The sequence below is a fragment of the Aquila chrysaetos genome, chromosome 8, assembly GCF_900496995.4.
Source record: "Aquila chrysaetos chrysaetos chromosome 8, bAquChr1.4, whole genome shotgun sequence".
In the NCBI taxonomy this organism is placed as follows: domain Eukaryota; kingdom Metazoa; phylum Chordata; class Aves; order Accipitriformes; family Accipitridae; genus Aquila; species Aquila chrysaetos.
Window position 1 is genome coordinate 1,429,991 of NC_044011.1, and position 21,410 is coordinate 1,451,400.

Sequence of the window (21,410 nt, forward strand, 5' to 3'; positions counted from 1 at the left end):
GGAGCCCCCACGGTCGCCGGTTCTCCCCACCCGCCAGCTGTGGGGAGCGGGACCCCCCCGGCACAGGAAATCCCTCCTCATGAATAGGGGCCGTGTCCCCCCCCCCCCGGCTGCCGGGGCCCCTCGCCGGCTGGGCAGCCGCTCGCCCGCCTAATCCCGGCCCCGGCGCGGGGGGATTTGCAGCGCCCCGGCCCCATGAATGATTCACTGGGGGATTAAGGGGCCTCGGAGCCCCCCCCCCCCCCCGAACACAGCCAGCAGAGATGTGGGGCAGTGGGCCCCCCCCCCCCGGAGCCCCCACCCCATGGTGGCACCTCCGGGTACACCTGCACCCCGGGGGGCTTCACCCGGCTCCTGAGCCACGCGGGGTTCCCGTGCCTGCAGACTGGGGGGATGCTGGGGGGGCCGCAACCCCCCATCCCCCCAAGCCCCGCTCCCCATCCTCCCGTTGCCGTGGCGATGGCTGGAGGCAGCCGTGGGGGATATTTTTAGCTGCTGGTACCGCACTGGTGGTGGTGGTTGGAGCGGGGGGGGGGCAGCCCCACGGCTGTTTGCACGTGTGTGCACGCACCCGCGTGTCTGCGACACACCTGCGCACACCCGTGTGCCCGCAGCCACCCGCGCAGAGGTATCCGTGCACGCCTGGCCGCGGGCACCTGCATCTGCGCACACACACGCACGAGCACACGCCTGCCTGGGCGCACGCCTGGGCGCACACGCGTGCAGGCACAGGCACACCTGTGCATCTACGCACACGCGCACGCGTATGGGTAGCGCAAACGGGTACGTATGCGTGCACGCACCCGCCTGCAGGCATGCCCATTCCCACGTGCACACCCGTGTTTGCACACCCATGTTTGCACACTCCCGTGCTCGCACACACACGTGCCTGTATGCACACCTGCACTCACACGTGTGCGTGCACATACACACGCGTGCATCCGTGCACGCACCCAGACACAGGCATGCACAACCCCATCTGCACACATGCACATTCCTGTGTGGGCACACACATTTGCACACCCACACCTTTGCACCCCTGCACCTTTGCACACACTGTGCTTGCACACCCATGCGTTTGCACCCCTATCCATTTGCACCCCCCTCACCTTTGCACACCCCATGCTTGCACGCCCACACCTTTGCACCTCCATCCATTTGCACACCCACACCTTTGCACACCCCCGCATTTCCACACCCACGCGTTTCCACGCCCCATGTTTGCACCCCCATCCATTTGCACCCCCACACCTTTGCACCCCCATCCATTTGCACGCCCATGCCTTTGCACCCCCATTCATTTGCACCCCCACACCTTTGCACGCCCCATGCTTGCACGCCCATGCCTTTGCACCCCCACGCCTTTGCACCCCCATACCTTTGCACATCCATCCATTTGCACACCCATGCCTTTGCACACCCATGACTTTGCACTCCGTCCATTTGCACACCCACACCTTTGCACCCCTGTCCATTTGCACACCCACACCTTTCCACGCCCACGCATTTGCACCCCCATCCATTTGCACACCCACACCTTTCCACGCCCACGCATTTGCACCCCCATCCATTTGCACCCCCTTCCAGTTGCACCCCCACACCTTTGCACGCCCCACGCTTGCGCCCCCACCCATTTACACCCCCAGTGCTTGCACTCCCTCGCCTTTACACCCCCATCCATTTGCACCCCCACGCCTTTGCACGCACCCTGCTCGCACCCCCTCCCTTTCCGAACTACAACTCCCAGCAGCCCCCGCGCCCCGCCGCGCCCCCCCCCGTCGTCCAATCAGCGCCCGGTTTGATGGCGGGTCCCACCATGGCGGTGCCCAGGCGCTGAGGGAAGCGTTTGCTGGTCGCGCCGCGGTACCGGGGGAAGGTGAGGGGCGGCCGGGGTGGGGAGCCCCGGGGCCGACCGGAGGTGCGGGGGCCGGCCCCGGAGCTCCCCCCCCCCCCCCCATGGGGGTACCAGGCTCCCGTCCGCGGCCTCCCCTTCCCCTCAGGAGTCACTAGGCCTCGCTCACCTGCTGTCCCCCAGCCTTTCCCCCTGGGGGGTGTTTGTCAGAAATTCCCCCCCCCCCAAAAAAAAAAGCTTGTCAGCCTTGCCCTGACACTCTCCTTTCACAGAGCGCGGCCATGAAGGTGGTGAACCTGAAGCAGGCCATCCTGCAGGCCTGGAAGGAGCGATGGAGCGACTATCAGTGGGCCATAAATATGAAGCGGTTCTTTCCCCGTGGAGCCACCTGGGACATCCTCAACTTGGCAGGTCCGGGGGGACTTGGGGCTGGGGGAGCCACGGGGGATGGAAGTGGTTGGGAGGCAGAGCAGGAGTGCAGGAGTGGGGTGGATGGGGCTTTCTATTTTGGGGCTACTTGCTCCGGTGCTGCCCAGGGTGGTCCCGTTGCTCGGCCCAGAGATGGACCGGTGGTTAAGCTGGCCTAAAGCTCAGCCGATGGTGGAGGGTTGGCCTGGTGGGACACCCAGGCAGGGCTGGGATCGCCGCTGGCTGCAGCGAGATGTGCCGAAACGCTGCTGGCGCAGAGCACCAGGATTGCTCCGCTCCGTCCCCACACCGCTCACCACCTGGCTGCACACAGATTCCTGCTAGCTGCCTCAGTTTCCCTCACTGAGAGCAAATATTGACCCCGTCTGCCTCATCAATGTGTCTAGCCAAGGGAGTGAGAAGCGCTGCAAAGGAGCCAGGTGCTGCTCCAAAGGCTGTTTCCCACCCCCAGTTATTAGGATTTCTTTTCCCGTCCCTATTCAAGGGCATTTGACACAAATCCTGCCAAACGCTGGTACCTGCTGAGCTCCATGGTTTAAAGATTTGCCAGGCTTTCATGCCAATTATAGAAACTTGTTGCTAGGTTTTTTTTTAACTGTGCAGCAAGCGCATGTTTGCAAGCCCTAGATAAATAAACAGAGTGCTGCTCGAGAATTGCTGCACTGGGGGATTTAAAGGCGAATAGCCCTGGCACAGACTCCTCACCCCACTGAGGGGGGAATCTTTCCCTGGTGGGTCTTTTTTTCCTCTCTCCGTTCTACCAGTGATTTTTCTGGCAGCATCTGGCCCGTGATGGTGGGTTTTGTCAAATCATGTCCTCACAGCTGAGCTCCTCAGGCCAGGTTTGTCCCCCTCCTGCTGCGGCCTGTGGTGGGGTCAGCACATGGACTTGTGGGGCTGGAGGAGCCGAGCTGGAGCTGTGGGGCCTGGCTGTGGCAGTGGGGTGACAGATTTGCTTGGCGGAGCTGGCACAGCCGGGGGAGTGGGGGCTGCGAGCGCAGTGCTGGGGGATGTGGGGGGTGGTTGGCTTGAGGGGCTGGCCCTGCCGCCAGCCAGCTGGTCCCCGGGGCTCCCCGGTGCCTCTTCCCGGCCCGGTGGGACCGGCTTCTGCTCTGCTCACTGGGGCAGCGAGGCCCATGGAGTGTTTGACATGGGCCCATCTGCGTAACCCCCGAAAGTGGGGTACCTATGATTTCTGTAGAAACAGGTTTCTCCTGGTCAACTCTTAGCCCGGGAAAGGCTTGTTAGCCCAGGCTTCATTGGAGGACAGCCCCTCTGCAAGGAGGGGAAGGGAGCCGGGTTCGTTTTTCCCCACTGCAAAAGGGAACTTAAAAAGGAGGATGCTGCCGACACTGTCCTGGGCAGCACCGAGTGTTGTGGGCACACAGGGAGGCTGTTCCTGAGGCCCCGACGGCTGTAACAAGCGCTGCCTCCCTCACCGCAGCCCTAGAGCTGTCCTTTCCCAAGCTCGTGCCTTTCAGATTTAAACTACAAAGGAGGAAAAGCTGGCACGAGCTGCCAGGATCACGGCGGTGCCCAGCAAATCTATGCTGACACGTCTGCAGTGGGTAACAGCATGTGGCTGGCTCGTGTTGACACTCCCTGATTAGATGGGGAGGGGAAGGCTGCCATTAGCCTTCTGTCCTCGAGCTGAGATGCTTTTGGCCAAGGTATCAGCCTTTGAGCAAGACCCAGGGAGTCTCCTGCTCCCGCGGTTGCGATCCGGTGACGGCTGCTGCTCCTCCTTGTCTTTGGGGCGACGACTTCCCAAACGGCTGCTGCCCCCTCTTGCATCTGGGTGCTTTGACCTACTTACAGCCCGTGCTGCAGCCCGGGGCCTGCTTTCGGGAGGTGGTTCCTGCGCTCTGCCATAGTTCAAATGGTCAATTAAAGGCTTGACTGAGCAGATAGGACGGGCAGAGCCCCTCCAGCATCCACAGGCCAGTGCTGGCAGGCAGCCGGCGGCAGGGAGGGCCAGACATGCAGGGCTGGTCCCAGCTGAGAGGGACTGTCTGCCTGGAGTTCAGCCCCAGGTGCCAGAGCAAAAGTCACTCGGCAGAGGATGCGAGAGCCTCCTGGGCAGGACGTGGGAGGAAGGGGAACGTGTTTGGAGAGCAGCAGGTGCTGTTTCAGGGCCAGGGTGCCCGGGGAGAGCTGAGTTAGCAGGAGGCTGCTTGCACTGCCTGAATTATTTACTGGCTTTTGCCGTTGGGGATTAGAAAGTTGTGGGATTCAGTTAATTTCAGGGAAGAGCGGTGCAGAGTCACTGTGGTTAGCACAATTTGTCCTTGCCACCTTTCCTGTGGGATGAGGGCAGAGCGTGCGTGTGTCTGTGTGTCCCCACACTGTGTATGTGCTGAACTGGGACCTCCTGGCCCCTCTCCTTTGCTTGCAGAGGCTCTTCTGGAGCAGGCGATGATTGGGCCATCACCGAACCCACTTATCTTGTCCTACCTGAAATACGCTATCAGCTCCCAGGTAATGACACTCCCCGCATGCTGCCTCCCTGCCTCGCGCTGCAGACGCTCCTGGGTGTTGCCTCGCAGCCCCAGTTAGCAGGTGGGCAAAGAAACCGGGCTGTGGAGTCGGTGGCGGGCAGACACCCCGAATCTCCCCATCTGTGCCTCCCCTGGGCTTCAGCAGGCGGTGGAGGGCTCAGCGCGTGCCTGAGGCAGGGATGTTTCTGTAAATAGCCTCTGCCCATCGCCTGGCTGCATGCAGGGTGGAAATCCTTGCCCTCCGAGAGCCTCTGCTCTTGCTGTAAGCTCTGCGCTTTCTTAGCACAGCATTTAATATTGCCTAAAGTTTGTGTGAAACAAATCAGCGATCACCTAAAAATGTCTGTTTGGATTTGTGCCGGGTCAGCGCTCCAGCCCCGTCTGTGGTGACAGGCAGCGAGGCCGTGCCCTGACCTTGCTGTTCCTCAGCAACGAGCACCACGCTGGCAAATGTCACCCGCTAACACGCTGCTGCACTGGGCTTGTTTTGGTTTTGTGTTTTGTTCGTAGATGGTGTCTTATTCCACGGTCCTGACGGCCATCAGCAAGGTACGGCTCTGACAGGTGCTGTCTGAGGTTTTTCTCTTTAGCTATGAGCCACGTATTCATTTCCCTCCCCACAACTCCCACCAAATATAGGTCAAGTGGAAAACGACATCCTCTGCTGAGTCAGCAGCGGTCAGACAGTGCAGATTAGCGCCCGAGTCCTTCTGTGTCCCGCTGGGGACAGGCTGCCGCCGCACCTGGCAGGTCCCGCTCTGGTTTTGGGGACGGCTGCGGGTGTGAAAGCCTCGTCCCTCCGTCGTGTGGGGCCTGGCAGGCTCCTGCCCCGCAGCGCCCTGCATGTAAACCACGCCCCAGCTGCCGGAAACCACATCCCTCTGTGGCCGGCGGCGCTGGCAGCACCGTGGGGATCCAGAGCTGGCAATGGAAAAGCAGCGCCGTTCACGAGGGAGGGCTGCCAGCACCCGAGTCAACGCGGCTGTGGCTCCCCGCCCTGCTGGCTTCCCGTGGGTGCTCGGCATCCCCTTCGCCGCTTCGTGGGGAGCAGTAGCCCCTTGCAGGCTGCGTCAGGCCCCCCACCCTCCCCGGGCACTAGCCTTGTCAGGGCGACCTCTGATCTGAAGGAAGAATAATATAAGGGAGAATAATTTCTCTTCTCCCGCCTCCTTGTAGCTGGGGGACGGGAGGAGAAAGGCGCTGGTAGCCACGCGATGCTGGCGTTGTTTTGAGGTGCCGCAGGCTGAGCTCGAAGCTGTGCCATAAATGCGCTGCAAAGCCCCGGCAAGGGTGGGGACCCCTCCAGCGGGGCTCAGCACCGATCTGGGGTGGTGGGCGCGCTCCCAGGGGAGGGTAGAGCCAGCGTACGGCCGGCTGACACCGAGCACGGCGGCAGGTCTGCTCCGAACGGCGCAGGCTCGTCGCCGTTCCCCTGGTCGTGCGTCGCTGCCCGTTCCGGCAGGGCGGGCAGAGAGCTGACCTTGACAGCCGAGGCTTCCTCCTTCAGATCAGCGTGGGCTGAGAGCAGACCTGCAGGCTAGCTCCGGCCCGGCGGGGCGGCCCCATCTGCTCTGCGAGGAGGCGGGGGGCCGCGCTTCTGCTGCCCACCGCCCTCCCGGCCCCGCGGCCAGCCGGGCTGTTGGCGTGCGCTGCCAGCCCCGCCGAGCCGGGGGTGGGCACGCGGGCTGGCGCCGAGCCACCGCCGCGTCAAAGCAGCCAGCGGGGAGCGGAGCTCAGGCCCCCGCCGCCGTCTCGGGGAGGCTGCCGAGAAAACCCAGCCTCGTCCCCGCTGCCGTGGCCCGGTTGCCTCCCGCAACCCCGGGAGGGCATGACCCAGCCGTTGGACAGCCCTGACCTAGTTCTCATTCAAGTGGCTGCTGGGCAGCTGCCAGGGCGAGCATCCTGTGGCCAGCAGCGCCGGCCCAGCTCCTGAAGGAAGGGGTTGAGTTTGTTTTCAGAGCTGCTGGAGCTTGGCAGCCCCCATCTGAAATCCCTCCTTCTTCCCCTGCTCTAGTTTGATGACTTCTCCCGGGACCTGTGTGTCCAGTCGCTCTTGGAGATCATGGACATGTTCTGTGACCGCCTCAGGTATGGTGTGGCCCTTCCAGCCCTGCCACCTCGGCCCCAGGCTGTACCATGGGCAGTAATGGGAGCCGGTAGGGCCTGGCTGAGCCCGGGGTACTCACCCTGGCAGAGGGAGCCAGGTTCCCCCTCCAGCTCTGTGTCTGTTCCCAAATTGCTGTCCCCCTCTGGCTGCCCTGGGCTGGGCTGCTGTGCGAGTCCCAGTATGGGGAGAGCAGAGGGAGTCCAAAACCCCACCAGCTTTGTGGGAAGCTGCAAGAAACCCACGTATTCTGGGATAAATGTCTCCGCCGTGATATTCCTGCCCAGCTCAGGTAGATAGGGGCGGGCATAAGCCCTGTAGCCTGAGGGCATCTGTCCCCTCAGAGCATTTCCTTTCTCTTGTGTGGCCTCTGCAGCTTCCCAGGACCCTGTCTACGTGTCCCTGTCTGCCAGTGCTCGCAGTCCTGCCTGTGCTGCCCTAGGCGCTCCAGGCAGCTGCCTTGTTTTGCTTCGTGCTCTTCCGCTGGTGTTGCAGGACCCAGGGGAGTCCAGACAATTCAGGCCACAAAAACTTTTTTAGAAAGCTCAGAAATCTTCCTGTTAACCCCTGACAGCCTCTTCTGGGAGGCCAGAGCAGAAAGCATGCGGCGGGGGATAGTGGGAGGAGGAGGAAGGCTGAAGGTAGCAGCTCTTCAATTACATGAAATGAAGCAGCAGCAATGAATATGCATCAGTCACAGATGTTGACAAGGAGCTGTTGCTGGCCAACTGCAGAGCCGGCCACTTAATCCAGTCCCTGCCTAATCTGATCCTCTGCTTAATTTGATCAAAACTTCTGGCCCCAATGATTTGTGCATCAGGAGGGGAAAGTGTTCACCTCTTGCAGCACATTGATCAATGCTGAGCCTCTCTTAGCAAGATAATTTGATTAGAGGCTTGGAAACTTTCCCTGTAGTAGAGTGGCCAGAGAGGAGGCTGCACTGGGGAGACTTTATTTCCCCTGGCACAGCAGGGATGCTCACAGGCTGAGCAGGTTGGGATCTGCGGCAGAGGAGCCGGGAGCCAGCAAGCAGGCTGGGCTGGGAGCACAGGACGTGGGTTTGGATTCCTCAGCCCACCCTGTTTCTGTGCCTCAGTTTCCCTGGGGGCAGTAGGCCAGCCCACGGTGAGCACGGTCCTGTTTCTTTCCCCTTCCCAGCTGCCACGGCAAAGCAGAGGAGTGCATCGGCCTCTGCCGGGCGCTGATGAGTGCCCTCAACTGGCTCCTGCGCTGCGCGGCCTTCTACACCGAGAAGGTGAAGGAGACGCTGGAGCAGGCGGCAGCTGAGAGCCAGCTGAAGATGTGTCTGGAGCGGCTGGAGAAGATGCTCGGCAGCACCAAGAACCGCGCCCTGATCCACATCGCCAAGCTGGAGGAGACGTGTATGTTGCTGCCCCTGCCCTGCCCTGTGGCATGCTCTGCCTGTGGCCGCTGCCAGGGCTTCCTCCCAGTCGCTGCTGGCCCTGGGGAGATGTCATTGCCACCTCTCCCTTCCCCCTGCCTGGCTCCTGCCGCATTGTCCCTGCGGCTCTAAGCCCATCCGTCTTCCAGCCCTGTTGCTGTAACTGTCTCCTCCCTGGCTCCGTGCCACCCTCTGCCCCCTCCCCTCCATGCTGCCCTTGGAAGAAGAGCAGAATTAATGTGAAGGCTGCGTGAGCTGTTCCTGGGCGCGTGGCGGGCCCTGTGCTCTGCCAGTGTGCCTGGCACAGCCCTGCACCTTCGGTTGGTGCCTGCATCTGGCCTAGAGGCCGTGCCAGGCTGAGCCTGAAGCAGGAGCTGCTGGGTGGCACGCAGGCCCTTGGCTTGGGTTCGCAGAGGTGCACCAAATTCTGCTCACCGTGGGGCCTGGCGGGGAGCCCCAGCCTTGGCAGGCCCTCTGTGCTGCCATGGGCCTTGGAGCCAGCCAAGCTTCTCAGCATGTCACTGTCCCCACCACTGAACGCCTGCCTTCCCTCCCCAGCCTCCTGGAGCACTGTGGAGCAGTCCCTCATCAAGCTGGGGGAGAACCTGAACAGCCTCAGCAACTCCCCGCTGCGAAGCCAAGCTGACGACTGTGTCTCCCTCATCAAGAGGTAGCTTTGTGTTGCTGTCTCCACGGGCTCAGGGTAAAATGGGTCTAAGCCCTGCTCTTGGGGCTGAGAGCCTCCTGCCTCCCTCCACGCTTGCTCCCTGCTTTCCTGTCCCTTCCCAGCATGGACCCCTGCACCAGCAGTGGGCTGGGGCTGGTGAGAGGCCCTGGGGTAGGAGAGGGGACAGGGCTAGCGGTGACTTGCTGTGAAGGAGTCTTACCCAGGGGTTGCTCCTCCGGTGACCCTGGGGACCCTTGCCATCTCTCAGCTGCTCTGGCCAGACCAGAGCTGCCGTCCCTGCTCTGGATTCCCCCGGAGTTGCTCCCAGGGCCCAGGTTGTGGCACGGGGGTTTGGCTGTGCCCAGGGGCTCCTCTGCAGGGCACAGGAGCTACAGGCTGTCATGCGCCAGAGAGATGCAGGACAGCAAATGTGAAGGGCTTGGCCGGGAAAGGAGGATGGGACAGGAGGAGCAACGGTACGTCCCTGCAAGGCTCCAGTGACCCTGTGCTGTTGTCTCCCGCCCAGTATCCCCACCATGCTCTCGGTCCACTCCGACCAGCTGAACAAGACTGGCTTCCCCACCGTGCATGCTGTGGTGCTGCTGGAGGGCACCATGAACCTCACGGGAGAGACCCAGCCGCTGGTGGAGCAGCTGATGATGGTGAAGAGGATGCAGGTACAGAAGTGGCATCTTGTTCTCCTGCTCAGGGTGGCCTGGGGCTGTGGGACCAGGGCCTCGCTGCAGCTCTGTGCTGTGTACCTCCCTGTGCTGATCCTGGTCCAAGGGTATGGGCGCAGCTGCAGGGAGCAGCGTGAGCCCATCAACACCTTTGCAGGGGGTTCAGGGTTTGGCTGAGGTTGGGGGAGGTGCTTTATTGCCTTTCCAGCACTGGAGGGTTTTGTCTGTGTGCCCTGCAGCGCATCCCCTCCCCGCTCTTCGTGCTGGAGATCTGGAAGGCCTGTTTTGTGGGCCTCATCGAGTCCCCAGAGGGCACAGAGGAGCTGAAGTGGACAGCCTTCACCTTCCTGAAGGTACGGCCCAGCCCTGTCGCGAGCACAGTGCTCCGAACTCTGAGCCTGCTGCTGCCTTTTCCCCTGCTGAGTGCTGAACCCTGGCAGAGCAATTAGCTCTCCTCTCCCGCAGTGTGCCCCTCGAGGTCCCCCCACACCCTGGCTGAGCCTGCAGCAGCCCTCCTGCAACCCACTGAGCATCAGCTTTGGTGTCCAGGGCCACTTTTCAGCCCAGCACCACTTTGTTTTGCAGAGTGGCTTTCCTGAGATGTTTCCCTGGGGGAAATTGTGGCCTTTGAAGGATGCCACAGCAGCCTTGGGGCCTATGCTCCCACAGCGGTGGGCAGCCCTGGAGCAGTCTGCTTCACCTCCCTTCTTTGTACCAGACAAAAGGGATCTGCGTCTGATTTCAGGCCTGATGCATGGCTTCTCTGCAGCCTCAGTTCCCTGCCTGGCTGTCGAGAGGTGGCCATGCCCTGTGGCTCCCTGTGACGGTGGAAGGGCCCTGCAGAGGGGAGGCAGGGGCACAAAGTCCCCTGGGTGCACGGGCTGCTCCAGAGATGGCTCCTGTCCCTGGGCTGGGAAAGCAGCTGCTTGCAGGCGTGTTTCGCGTGGGCTCCTGCTGCCTGTGTGGCTGGGAGGTCCTGACTGTGGAATGGAGTCTGCTTCGATCGGTCACATCCATGCCCTGTGTCTTTCAGATCCCCCAGGTCCTGGTTAAACTCAAGAAGTATCCCCAAGGGGAGAAGGTGAGTTGAGGGCCGTCATTGTGTGCACAAGTGAGCTGTGTTTGTTGTGATGGTGCTGGTGCCTGGCCAGAGCTGCGTGGGGGTAGCTGGGGTAGGAAACGGTCTATGTCCCAAAACCCTTCCTCTAACGGACAAGGCGGCATAGGAGGGGAAGGTGGGCTTGTGTCAGCAGCGCTCCGAGCTGAGTGCTTGGCTTTGTGCACGGCAGGACTTCACTGAGGACGTGAACTGTGCCTTCGAATTCCTGCTGAAGCTGACGCCTCTGCTTGACAAAGCAGATCAGCGATGCAAGTGAGTGCTCGCCATGTCCGGGGCTGACCTGCAGCATTATGAGCCTGTGGCCAGTCTGTGCCACAATCAACCTGTCCTCTCTGTTGGGAGCTGTGGTACGGGGTGCTGGGGCAGCTCCTGGCAAGGCTTTTTTTGTTCCTGATCCAGTTCCTTCTTCCTGGGGACCTGATGCTGCCAAATGAGCAAGGCAGTGAGTGTCTGACAGCTGATTCATGTGTTAGTGATGCTGTGTGATATCTGGAGCTGCTTTTGGCCCTGCAGCATCCTCAGAGGGGTGGGAGTAGGGCCAAGAGGGCAACCCAGGAGTCCCCCTGCCCTGTGGCTCTGCCTGGGGCAGCAGGAATGCTGTCCCTCAGGCTAGCGCTCTCCTCTCTCTTCCAGCTGCGACTGCACGAGTCTACTCCTGCAGGAGTGCAGCAAGCAAGGGCTGCTTTCGGAGGCCAACATGACCAACCTGGTTGCCAAACGGTACAGGCCCCTCAAAAGTCTGGATAACCAAGTGGGGTTGGAGCACCTTTTCTTGCTGTCCTTCTTGAGGGGGGAGCATAAAGGACCAGCTGTGATGCTGCTGGCTGTCCTGTAGCTGGGACACTGTGGCCTGGAGGGACAAGGCTTTGCTTTCAGTGACAGGCTGAGTACAGTCAGAGTCCTCTCGGAGTGGCAGCTGGTGGTGGCCTGAGGTGGTGGCCTTCCCTCAGGGGTGCTGATGGTGGAGGTGGGTGGGAGGTGGCTGAGTGTGGAGGAGTGAGGCAGGGTGACAAATTCCTGCTCACTGGCCCTTCTTTGCGGGTCCCCCAGGACGGCGGACAGAGAACACGCTCCACGCTTGAAATCAGCAGAGAATGCCAACATCCAGCCAAACCCGGGGCTCATCCTGAGGGCCGAGCCAACTGTCACCAACATCCTGAAGGTGAGTCCCCTCCTGCATCCATGCTGGGCAGGCTGGTCTCAGCTCCAGAGCCTGTTTCCAGCAGCACCGGTCTCACCAGGCAGCTGGGGTGGTTGGGAGGTGCCTGATCTCCCCCTGCACTGGGGTGGAGGAATGGAGGAATCACTCCCAGCCTTGCCGCTCTGCCGTGGAGACCAGGACCTCCCCTCCTCCTTCCCAGGAAAGCCGGAGGAGCCATCAGACAGCACATTGTTGTCAGTGCCAGCAGCCTGAGCCCAGCCAGCTCTGCCTGTCCTGCTCCTAGCCGCTTCCCTGCATGCATCTCCTCTGGTCCCTGGGGACTCCCCTCCCCGTCCGTCCCCCCCCCTCCCCAGGTCCCTGTCCCTGCATCACTCTGGTTGCCTTGCTGCTGCTGAGTGCGAGAGGAGGTTTTGCTGCTGGTCGTGCTGCCCCAGTCTGCTGCAGCTCTCCCCTGCACCGTGCCCTGTGGTGCCTGGGGCACAGAGGGCTCCATCCCCACCCCGCCGAGCACTGCGGGTCTCTGCTCATCGAGGCCTCACGGGACAGCTCTGGCAGCCGATCAATTTTGCTCCCACAGCCGGAGTTTTACTGCTGCTCTGTAGCACACATTCCCCGTGACTTCTCTTTCCTGTATTTTTTTTTGTAGACCATGGATGCGGATCACTCCAAGTCCCCGGAGGGTTTGCTGGGGGTCTTGGGTCACATGCTGTCTGGGAAGAGCCTGGACTTGCTGCTGGCAGCGGCTGCAGCGACGGGCAAGCTGAAATCCTTTGCTCGGAAGTTCATCAAGTGAGTGTCCACCTGGATGACACTGTCGCTGGTGAACAGTGGGACTGGGGTGAGCGGGCAGGCCCCCAAGCTCTCCCCCAGACAGGGCTGTATGTGCCTCTGGCCCAGTGCCTGTGCAGCACTGGATCCAACAGAGCCCTGGGGAGGGTTGGGATCTCAGGGAGACTGCACCCTACAGCATCCCATCTCCTTTGCCTCTGCGTGAACAGGGCAGAGAATCAAAGTCGGTTTGGTTTAAGGGTATTAAGAGAACTGAAAGCACTGGCACAGCCTCAGATCCAGGGCGCTTGCTGTGTGTGCACCTTTGGTCCCCAGATGCCTGTGTCCTGGTTAAAGCACATGCGCCAGCACGCGTGGGGCTGCGTGACGGGCTTCCTCGAACAGGGAGGCCTGAGGCAGCTCGAACCACGCCAGCCCGGCAGGGTGCACGGCCCTGCTGTGCTCGCTCTGTTTGGGGGTTCATGCCGCTGCGGTATGGAGAGGGCTGTGCTCAGAAATCCCCACGCAGCTGGGCAGAGCCGGCTCTGGTGAGAGGACGCACTTAAATGCTGGGCCGAGTGGGTGTGGGGAAAAGCAGCGTTGCTGGACCTGTTCTGCTGCAGGGGAGCAGAGGCAAAGGGAGGAGGCGGCTTGTCCCTGCTGTGCCAGAGGGTGTCTGCGGAACTGGCCTCCGCTTCAGTCCTTGCCCACCCTATTCCTCCATGCGGGACACAGAGCTGGGTGCTGGGGTGGGATGCGGGAAGGGGTCTGCAGGCAGGGGCAGCCCCCCGCCTGTCTCGGGGATGGGAAGAGGCCTGTTTCATGCGATGGTAATGCTTCACTGCGGCTCTCTCTGCCCCCTCTAGGCTGAATGAATTCACGAAGCACATCACTGGAGAAGGCTGTAAGTGCGTGCGCATCCGTGTGTGGGGTGGTTCGAGCTGTGCTCCCCCCGCCGCCACGTGCTGGGACACTGTGGGGCCCGGCTGGATTAAGCTGGGACTGGCTGCGGCGCCAGAGCGAGCCGAGCTGTGCCGGGCCCGGCTGGGGGCTGCTGGCAGGGAGCCCGGCGCAGGGGCACATGGCTGGGTGCCAGCAGGGAACTGGGCTCCCGGGGACCCGCTGCCCTCATGCATGGCACATGCATGTCCATCCCAAATGTGGGGTGTTCCCTGCTTGCAGAGGAAGAGCTCCTTCTCCCCAGCCCAGCCCGCAGGGCCCCTCGGGGCTGGCCCTGTCCCGGCTCCCTCCCTGGAAGGGGTGATGTGTCAGCACAGAGCCTGAGATAAGGACTCTGACTGCATTTGCGTGTGATGAAATTTGCTGAGTGCTCTGACCTTCCATGGCGTGGGGGGAGCCTGGGGGTGGGCTGGGGCTGTCAAAGGGGAGGCCAAAGCCGCTCTGGGGACTCAAGCAGGGGCAGACGGGGTGGAGGGAGCCACTTGGCACATGCCCTGGAGCCCTCGTTCGCACACAAGCACTTGGGGGTTAAAAAAGCTGCTTGGAGGAAGCAGGGTCCCGGCCCCCGAGCTCACAGGGCTCCTGCCTCCCTCCTTGTGCCAAGGCTGGAGATCCCCAAGGTCTTTGTTTCTGCTCCCTCAGCCAAATCAGCCCCGGTTCGTGCCCTGCTCTTCGACATCTCTTTCCTCATGCTGTGCCATGTGGCCCAGACCTACGGCTCGGAGGTAAGCATCCTCTGAGGGGCTGGGGCTCTGACCCTTGCGAGCGCAGCCGGTGCGCTGCAGCCTGCCAGCCTCCTCTAGCGGCCAGCCTGCCACCGCCACTGTCCCCACCGTCCCCGCAGCCGCCCCTCTGCGTGGGGTAAAGCACCCAGTGCCTTTCACCTGGTGCAGGTAGAAATCTGTCCCTGGAGGGTCTGTCGGTGCCAGGCGATGGAGCAGGGGTGGCTGCAGCCTTCCTGGGGGCCTTGGTTGTGCTGCCTTTATGGTACCATGGTATCGGTGGGAACGCTGCCTCCGCACCCTCTCTGGGCTGGCTCTGATCTCATTGGGCTTTTCCCATCGTTGCCCCTCTGGTTTGGCGCTGGCTGGGGGGTGCATGCAGCCAGACTGAGCGTCAGCCCTCCCCTATGAGAGGAGGAACTTGCAGCCCCACTCAGGAAACAGCAATTTGGTTGCATGAAAATTTTCCAGGTTTCGACATCTGTGTGTGTTGGGAGGTGAAATGATACCGGAACACCGGGAACATGGAGAGGGAGCGAAAGGCGAGCGGGAGGGATCCTGCCCGGCTGGCCCTGGGGAGCAGGGAGGGGGAGTCCTGGCTGGAGGCAGCTTGGAGCGGACGTGCCCGGGGCTGTCTGATGAGGTCTCATTCCCCTAGTCCAGCCCAGAGCGACTTTCCTGACCAGCTGCTGCTGAACAGATGTGCAAAACTTTTTTGACAAAAATAGTGTCCCTTGGGTGATGGTGGGCTGAAGGGAGGAAGCAGCGTATGGGATTCCCAGCTCGTGTCCCCCCCCCGGGAGCCTTCCCAGCTGGCTGCCAGCTGGGCTGTGTGCCCCGACCCCGCGGAGCCGTGGGCCAGCCGGCCCCAGCGCTGGGGACCCTGAGCCCAGCTCGGCGGGTGGGGGGAACCAGTGGCCCTTTCTGGGCAGGACATGGTGACCCCCCCAGCCACGCTTGCAGCCCCTCGGGACTGGTCCTGTCCTGTCATCTTCCTGAGGGAAGCCGTTGGAACGCTGCTCAGAGATGGGCTGTGGTCCCCCGGGAAATCCTCTGGTAGAGGGGGAAAACCACAGCCCACAGGCTGGAAACCAGTGCCTTACTGGGAGCTGACCAGTGTCTGCCACAGGGCGGCACTGTTCCCCTGGCCATGAGCTCCCCAGGGCAGGGGTCCCCCCCCAGGGTGGGGGTCCCCAGCAGGATCCCTGCAGGATGCAGACCGCGTGGCAGACACTGTGTCGGTTCCCTTCCAGGTGATCCTGTCGGAGTTGAGCCCGGCGGGCGAGGTGCCCTTCTTCGAGACCTGGATGCTGACCTGCATGCCCGAGGAGGGGAAGATCCTCAACCCTGACCACCCCTGCTTCCGCCCCGACTCCACCAAGGTGGAGTCCCTGGTCGCCCTCCTCAACAACTCCTCCGAGATGAAGCTGGTGTAAGAGCTCAACCTGCACGCCCACCCTGCCAGGCCAGGGCAGACCAGGGTGGAAGCACCCACCCCATTTTCCCTGGCCCCGTGGCCACTCTGACCATCTGCCTGAACCCCCCCTGCCTCTCTCTTCCCTGGCAGGCAGATGAAGTGGCATGAGGCATGTCTGAGCATCTCAGCCGCCATCCTGGAGATCCTCAACGCCTGGGAGAACAGCGTCCTCACTTTTGAGTCGATCCAGGTGGGCCTGGCGGGGGGATGGTGTGGGGCAGAGCAGGGGCACCGGCGCTGTGCTGTGTCCTGAGGAGGGGCTAAGGCTTGAGCAGGGCAGGGGTCCCCTGTCCTCCTGCCCTGAATGCTCTTGCAGCCACTGCAGAGCTTGCTGGCTCCTTCCTGACTTGGGTGGGGAACTGACTTGGCTCCAGACCCTTGATGCTGCCCCGAACTGCCCTGTTGATGGCAGTGGGGCTGGCAGGGGTAGGTTCACCCCGTGGAGGGGAGAAGGGCTTGGACCCTTCAGTTGGGGCCCACAGCCCTGGGAGGCGATGCAGAGATAAAGCCTGTGCATCCACACATCTGTGCTCATCCACCTCCGCTCCCATCTTCTCTCCTAGAAAATCACAGACAACATCAAGGGGAAGGTGTGCAGCATGGCGGTGTGCGCAGTGGCCTGGCTGGTGGCCCACGTCCGCATGCTGGGCTTGGATGAGCGGGAGAAGTCCCTGCAGATGATCCGGCAGCTGGCCACCCCCCTGCACGGCGAGAACACGCTGCAGTTCTACAATGAGCGGTGAGCTCCAGTGCACCAGGCCCTGTGCCATCTCCTGCCTTCCACTTCCCACTTCCCGGGGCCTGCGTGACCCTGTGTCTCTCCGCCACAGTGTGGTGATCATGAGCTCCATCCTGGAGCACATGTGTGCGGACGTCCTGCAGCAGACAGCCACGCAGATCAAGTTCCCCTCCACGGGCATGGACACCATACCCTACTGGAACCTGCTGCCCCCCAAGAAGCCCATCAAGGAGGTGCTGACGAGCGTGTTCACCAAGGTGCTGGAGAAGGGCTGGGTCGACAGCCGCTCCATCCACATCTTCGACACCCTGCTGCACATGGGGGGCGTCTACTGGTTCTGCAACAACCTGGTGAAGGTACGGGGTGGAGGAGGGAGGTGGCTGTGACCCCCAGCGCTGTGGCTGGGTGTCGAGCCCAGGACTTCTGGGTCTAGCCTGTGCTCTTAGTGCCCAGGAGTCTTGGTTGTGGCTGGGCTGGCTGCTGTGACAGTCCCGGGCGCTGGAGGTGAGCAGGGCAGGCCCAGCCGTGCCCATGCCTACCTCAGGCCTGCCCTCTGCCTCGCAGGAGCTGCTGAAGGAGACGCGGAAGGAGCACACGCTGCGGGCTGTGGAGCTGCTCTATGCTATCTTCTGCCTGGACATGCAGCAGCTGACACTGACCCTGCTGGGCCACATTCTGCCCAACCTGCTCACGGACTCCTCCAAGTGGCACACACTCATGGACCCGCCGGGAAAGGCCCTGGCCAAGTAAGACCCCGGACCCACGGGCACCATCTCCTTGGGGGTGGGTGGGTCTGTTAGTGGAGATGGGGAGATACTCTGTGCTGGGACGGGGGTCCCAGCTGCCCGGTTCCCACTCTGACCCTGGCACAGTGCCAACAGGAGCAGACATGCTGGTGTCCTCGGCCCCATTCCCTGCTGCCTCTCACCAAGGAGGGATTGGTTATGTCCTGTCCCAGTGCATGCCCTGGGCTCTGCTGTCTTCCCTAGCTCGTGCACTGTCACCCAGGTGGGCTGGCAGCACCTCACAGTGTCCCTGCTTTGTCCCCAGGCTCTCCGTCTGGTGTGCCCTGAGCTCCTACTCCTCCCACAACAAGGGCCAGGCATCCGCCAGGCAGAAGAAGAGGCACCGGGAGGATATTGAGGTGTGTCTGGTGTGGAGCAGGGTTTGTTTGGAGGCTCTCTGTGTGCAAGAGCGGTCAGCGTCTGTGGGAGGTGATGGTGGCAGGAGGAGTTGGTAACTGAGACCAGACTCCCTGCCCAGGTTCTCTGGGCTGTCTGAGGTCCTTTGACCTTAAAATATGGGGTTTTCCCTTCTCTTTTCTGGGGACGGGGGGCTGTAATGAGATGGTCGGTATGTGGTTGGCCCAGGCTGAGATGCTCTGGGTGAACAGAGATCATAGTCCTGGGCTACGGGTCTGTGCGGAGCCCAGGGTGGGTCATCAGCGCCGGGAAGCGGGGCCAGGATCCCCACACGGAGAGAGGCTGGTGGGGCTGAACCCCCTCTGCCCCCCCAGGATTACACCAGCCTGTTCCCACTGGATGACACGCAGCCCTCCAAGCTCATGCGCCTGCTGAGCTCCAACGAGGAGGACGCCAACATCCTGTCCAGCCCCAGTAAGTGCGGGTGGGGAGGGTGGCTCCTGGGGAAGGCACGGTCCTGCCTCACTGCTCATTTCTGGGTGTGAAATATGTATTGGCACAAAAACACTTCTCTTCCCGAGCTGACCAGGTGAAGATTTAGAACACTCGAGTGTGTTTTGTGGAATTACCCTGGAGCTTTGGCACTTAGAAGAGGTCAAGCTCTTTATTTATTTGATCAGAACAGCTTAGGAGAGGGGATGAGGTTACACCTTCCCTCCGTGACGTTGCCACCCAACTCAGTGCATCATGCACGAGGGGCTCAGGGAGGTTTTGTTAGAGCCTTGTCACCCCCAGCCAGTCTGCGTGGGACTGAAGAGCTGATGTGCTGCAGCAACAGTGGCAGGAGGTGACGTTCCTGATGTCTGTGGCTAAATCCTGAAATTCCACTGTTGTTAACAAGGCAGCAAGAGGAGCTGATGAGTCTCTACAGTCACGTCTCTGTGTCCCCGCAGCGCAGTGCCGCGGGTTGCGACAGCTCCAGCAGGACATGCCGGGGGGTGTCCGTGCCATCCTGGCGTGACAGGGTGCTGTCACGGCTCCCACGTATGTTGTCTGGACTCCTGGACAGTGAGTCAGGATGTTCCTTGGTCATTGTTTCTCCTGATGCTCTTATCCTAAGTTACTCTTTATTTATTAGTTCTCAACACATCCATCAACCTGTGGTTTTTCTTGGTTTCATTACTGTTGAAATATGGGGTTTTCCCTTTATTTCACTATCTTTTTTTAACTTCTGAGGCAGTTCCACCTCTTTCCAGTGACATTCAGGACTTTTTTGGGCTGTTTGCTGCAGTGATGTGGAAATGCTGCTTCCTGCAGCAGCCACGTAACTCATGTGATTCCATGAGAAAAGTGTGGGAGGGCTTTCTTTTTTGGTGAGCATCCTCAGAGTGGCACAAGGTGGGTCCTGCTGATTTTGACAGTAGGTGTGTACTATGGGGTCTGCACAAGAGCATTCCCAGGGGATTCCCGTCCAGTTGGACTGGAGATGGCCCAGTTCCTCTCCAGCAGGAGCACCCAGCAGCGCTTCACAGTTTGGGTCAGATAAATCCCCTTGGTCTGTCCCAAGATTTGCTGCTAGTCTGTTGGACATGCCTCAGCTCTGGTAACTAAATTGTAGCCTGAGAGTGAGATTTGAGTGCTGCTGTGCAGCTGTTGAACATCTGGCTCGCTCCTCCCAGCCGGCTGTGCTGCAGGCAGCGTGCACAGGATGTGTAGCGTGTGTATTGCTTCGCCTTGGCAGAGCGCTATTCTTCTCTCCCGATCGTGACATTGCATTACATTGCTCGTGCCCTCGCGGAGCGTCAGGGACGAGTCACTGCTGCAATTAAAACCGAACAGGGAGTAGCAGGGATGCACACTCATGGTCTCACTCACGCTTACCCTTTGGAGAGGTCATTAAACTTTGTCAGACTCGGAATAAATCTGGCTTGTGCAAGAGCGAAGTGTCACACTCCAAGAGCAGCAGCGGCAGCATGCGGAGACCTCCCTGGGCTGCTGTGCTTTGTCATGCCTGGGGCATGTGTGGGCCTGCGCTGCCTGTCAGGGCTGCCTGCGCTCTGGCAGAGAGCGACAGTGACTGAGGCAGAGACTGTCTGCCTGCTGTGTGTCTCTGGTGTGCCTGAGCAGCAAAGACTGTGCTCATTTGGGTATGGAGGGTGCCAAGGACCATGGTCCAAACCTCTCCCACTCCACGGGGTAGCTCACGGCAAAGCCCCTCCTCGAGGCCAAGGGCTGGCTGAGCTCGAATGGCCAGAGCTGGCCAGGGGGCCAAGAGGCTGTTCCAGCCTCCCCCCAGCCTGATGTGTGTTCTCCTCCCCAACAGATCGCTCGATGAGCAGCTCGCTCTCTGCCTCCCAGCTTCACACCGTCAGCATGAGGGACCCGCTGAACAGGGTGCTAGGTAATGGTGGGGCTGGATCCCAGTGGGGGTACCCAGTGGTGAGGCCTGGCCATGAGGTTGGATCCAGTCATGCCGAAACTGGTGGGGACCTGTCCCCTTTGCAGGAGGCTTGGGCCACCCCCAGCCTCCCTGAACTGGCGTGGCTTTTGATGTTTCCCTGTCTCCACAGCAAACCTCTTCCTGCTCATCTCTTCCATCCTGGGGGCCAAGACGGCTGGCACCCACACCCAGTTTGTCCAGTGGTTCATGGAGGAGTGCGTGGACTGCCTGGAGCAGGGCAGCCGTGGCAGCATCCTCCAGTTCATGCCCTTCACCATGGTGAGTCCCACGGCCGTGACATCCTTCTCCCTGCCTGTGGGGTGCTCTGCGACGCTGGTCTCGTGGGTCAGGCAGGCACTTCCAGGGGAGTCCTGCTGCCCAGCTCTCATGTCTCCAGTGCTGTCGTGAGTCAGCTGTGTTTCTTCTCTCTCCGGGTAGGTTTCGGAGCTGGTGAAAGTGTCCACCATGTCCAGTCCCAAAATTGTCCTGGCCATCACGGATCTCAGCCTGCCCCTGGGCCGCCGTGTCGCTGCCAAGGCCATCGCTGCGCTGTGAGTGTGGCACCTCCCTTCTGCTGTGCAGGAGAGGGCTGCCAGCCAGCTGCTGGGAAATCCATGAGAACTGAGATGCTGGGCTGGGACTGGGATGGCTGGGACAAGCTCTCTGTCACCGCGGGCTCAGCCTAGCCCTGCCTGGGGGCTGCTTCCCTCTGCATTTGGCCTCCCAGAGACATCCCCTTGCTGCCTCACGATGGGCTTTCAGAGACTGAGACAAACCCCCTGCTTTTTTTGTATAATTAATTCAGTCCTTTTGTAGAACCAGGCTTTGCTTCATTTCTGTTTGGTTTCCTGACTGCAGCCCAGGGCCCTGGGGCTTCCCAAAACCCTCATCTCAGGGCAAGCTTGATGGTGGGTGTGATGGGAGAGCAAGTGGCTAAGACATGCACTGGCCAGGGGAGGAAAATCACACTCGCTCTGTCCCTAACCTGCCTGCCCTGACCCCAGAGAAACCCAGGAGACTGGTGGGCTGCCTGTGATGCTCCACTTGGGGAGCGGGTGCCTGCGGCCGGCCAGCTGCAGATGTGCAGCTGGGTGGAGCGGAGATGCTTTCCTGCCACGCTGTAAGCTGCAAGCAAATTCTTGTTGGAAATTCCTCCACGTGAGCATGAGTTCACCCCGCGTCCCCGGCTGTGAGCACGGCACCCAGCGGCCAGTGAGTAACCGCAGCCTTTCCAGCACCACGCCAGCC

The 21,410-nt window shown here is 61.2% G+C and overlaps 1 protein-coding gene across 3 annotated transcripts; it reads left to right on the plus strand.

Annotated features, from left to right (window-relative positions):
* The first annotated feature begins 1,785 nt into the window (after positions 1 to 1,785).
* On the plus strand, positions 1,786 to 20,980 carry MED24 (mediator complex subunit 24). 3 transcript variants are annotated; one of them, XM_030021970.2, is made up of 26 exons: positions 1,786 to 1,876; positions 2,125 to 2,263; positions 4,677 to 4,759; positions 5,290 to 5,328; positions 6,794 to 6,867; positions 8,042 to 8,265; positions 8,844 to 8,955; positions 9,479 to 9,629; positions 9,872 to 9,985; positions 10,666 to 10,713; positions 10,922 to 11,004; positions 11,386 to 11,472; positions 11,803 to 11,914; positions 12,561 to 12,703; positions 13,549 to 13,586; positions 14,285 to 14,367; positions 15,618 to 15,796; positions 15,932 to 16,031; positions 16,405 to 16,580; positions 16,672 to 16,936; positions 17,145 to 17,326; positions 17,631 to 17,724; positions 18,097 to 18,196; positions 20,046 to 20,123; positions 20,293 to 20,441; positions 20,601 to 20,980. In XM_030021970.2, exons 2-26 carry the CDS (start codon positions 2,134 to 2,136, stop codon positions 20,715 to 20,717), a joined length of 2,961 nt encoding a protein of 986 aa, XP_029877830.1. In that variant the 5' UTR covers positions 1,786 to 1,876; positions 2,125 to 2,133; the 3' UTR covers positions 20,718 to 20,980. The 3 variants fall into 3 exon arrangements, with proteins under 3 accessions (XP_029877830.1, XP_040981205.1, XP_029877832.1); XM_041125271.1 differs by lacking the exon at positions 20,046 to 20,123; XM_030021972.2 differs by lacking the exon at positions 5,290 to 5,328.
* The last annotated feature ends 430 nt before the right edge of the window (positions 20,981 to 21,410 follow it).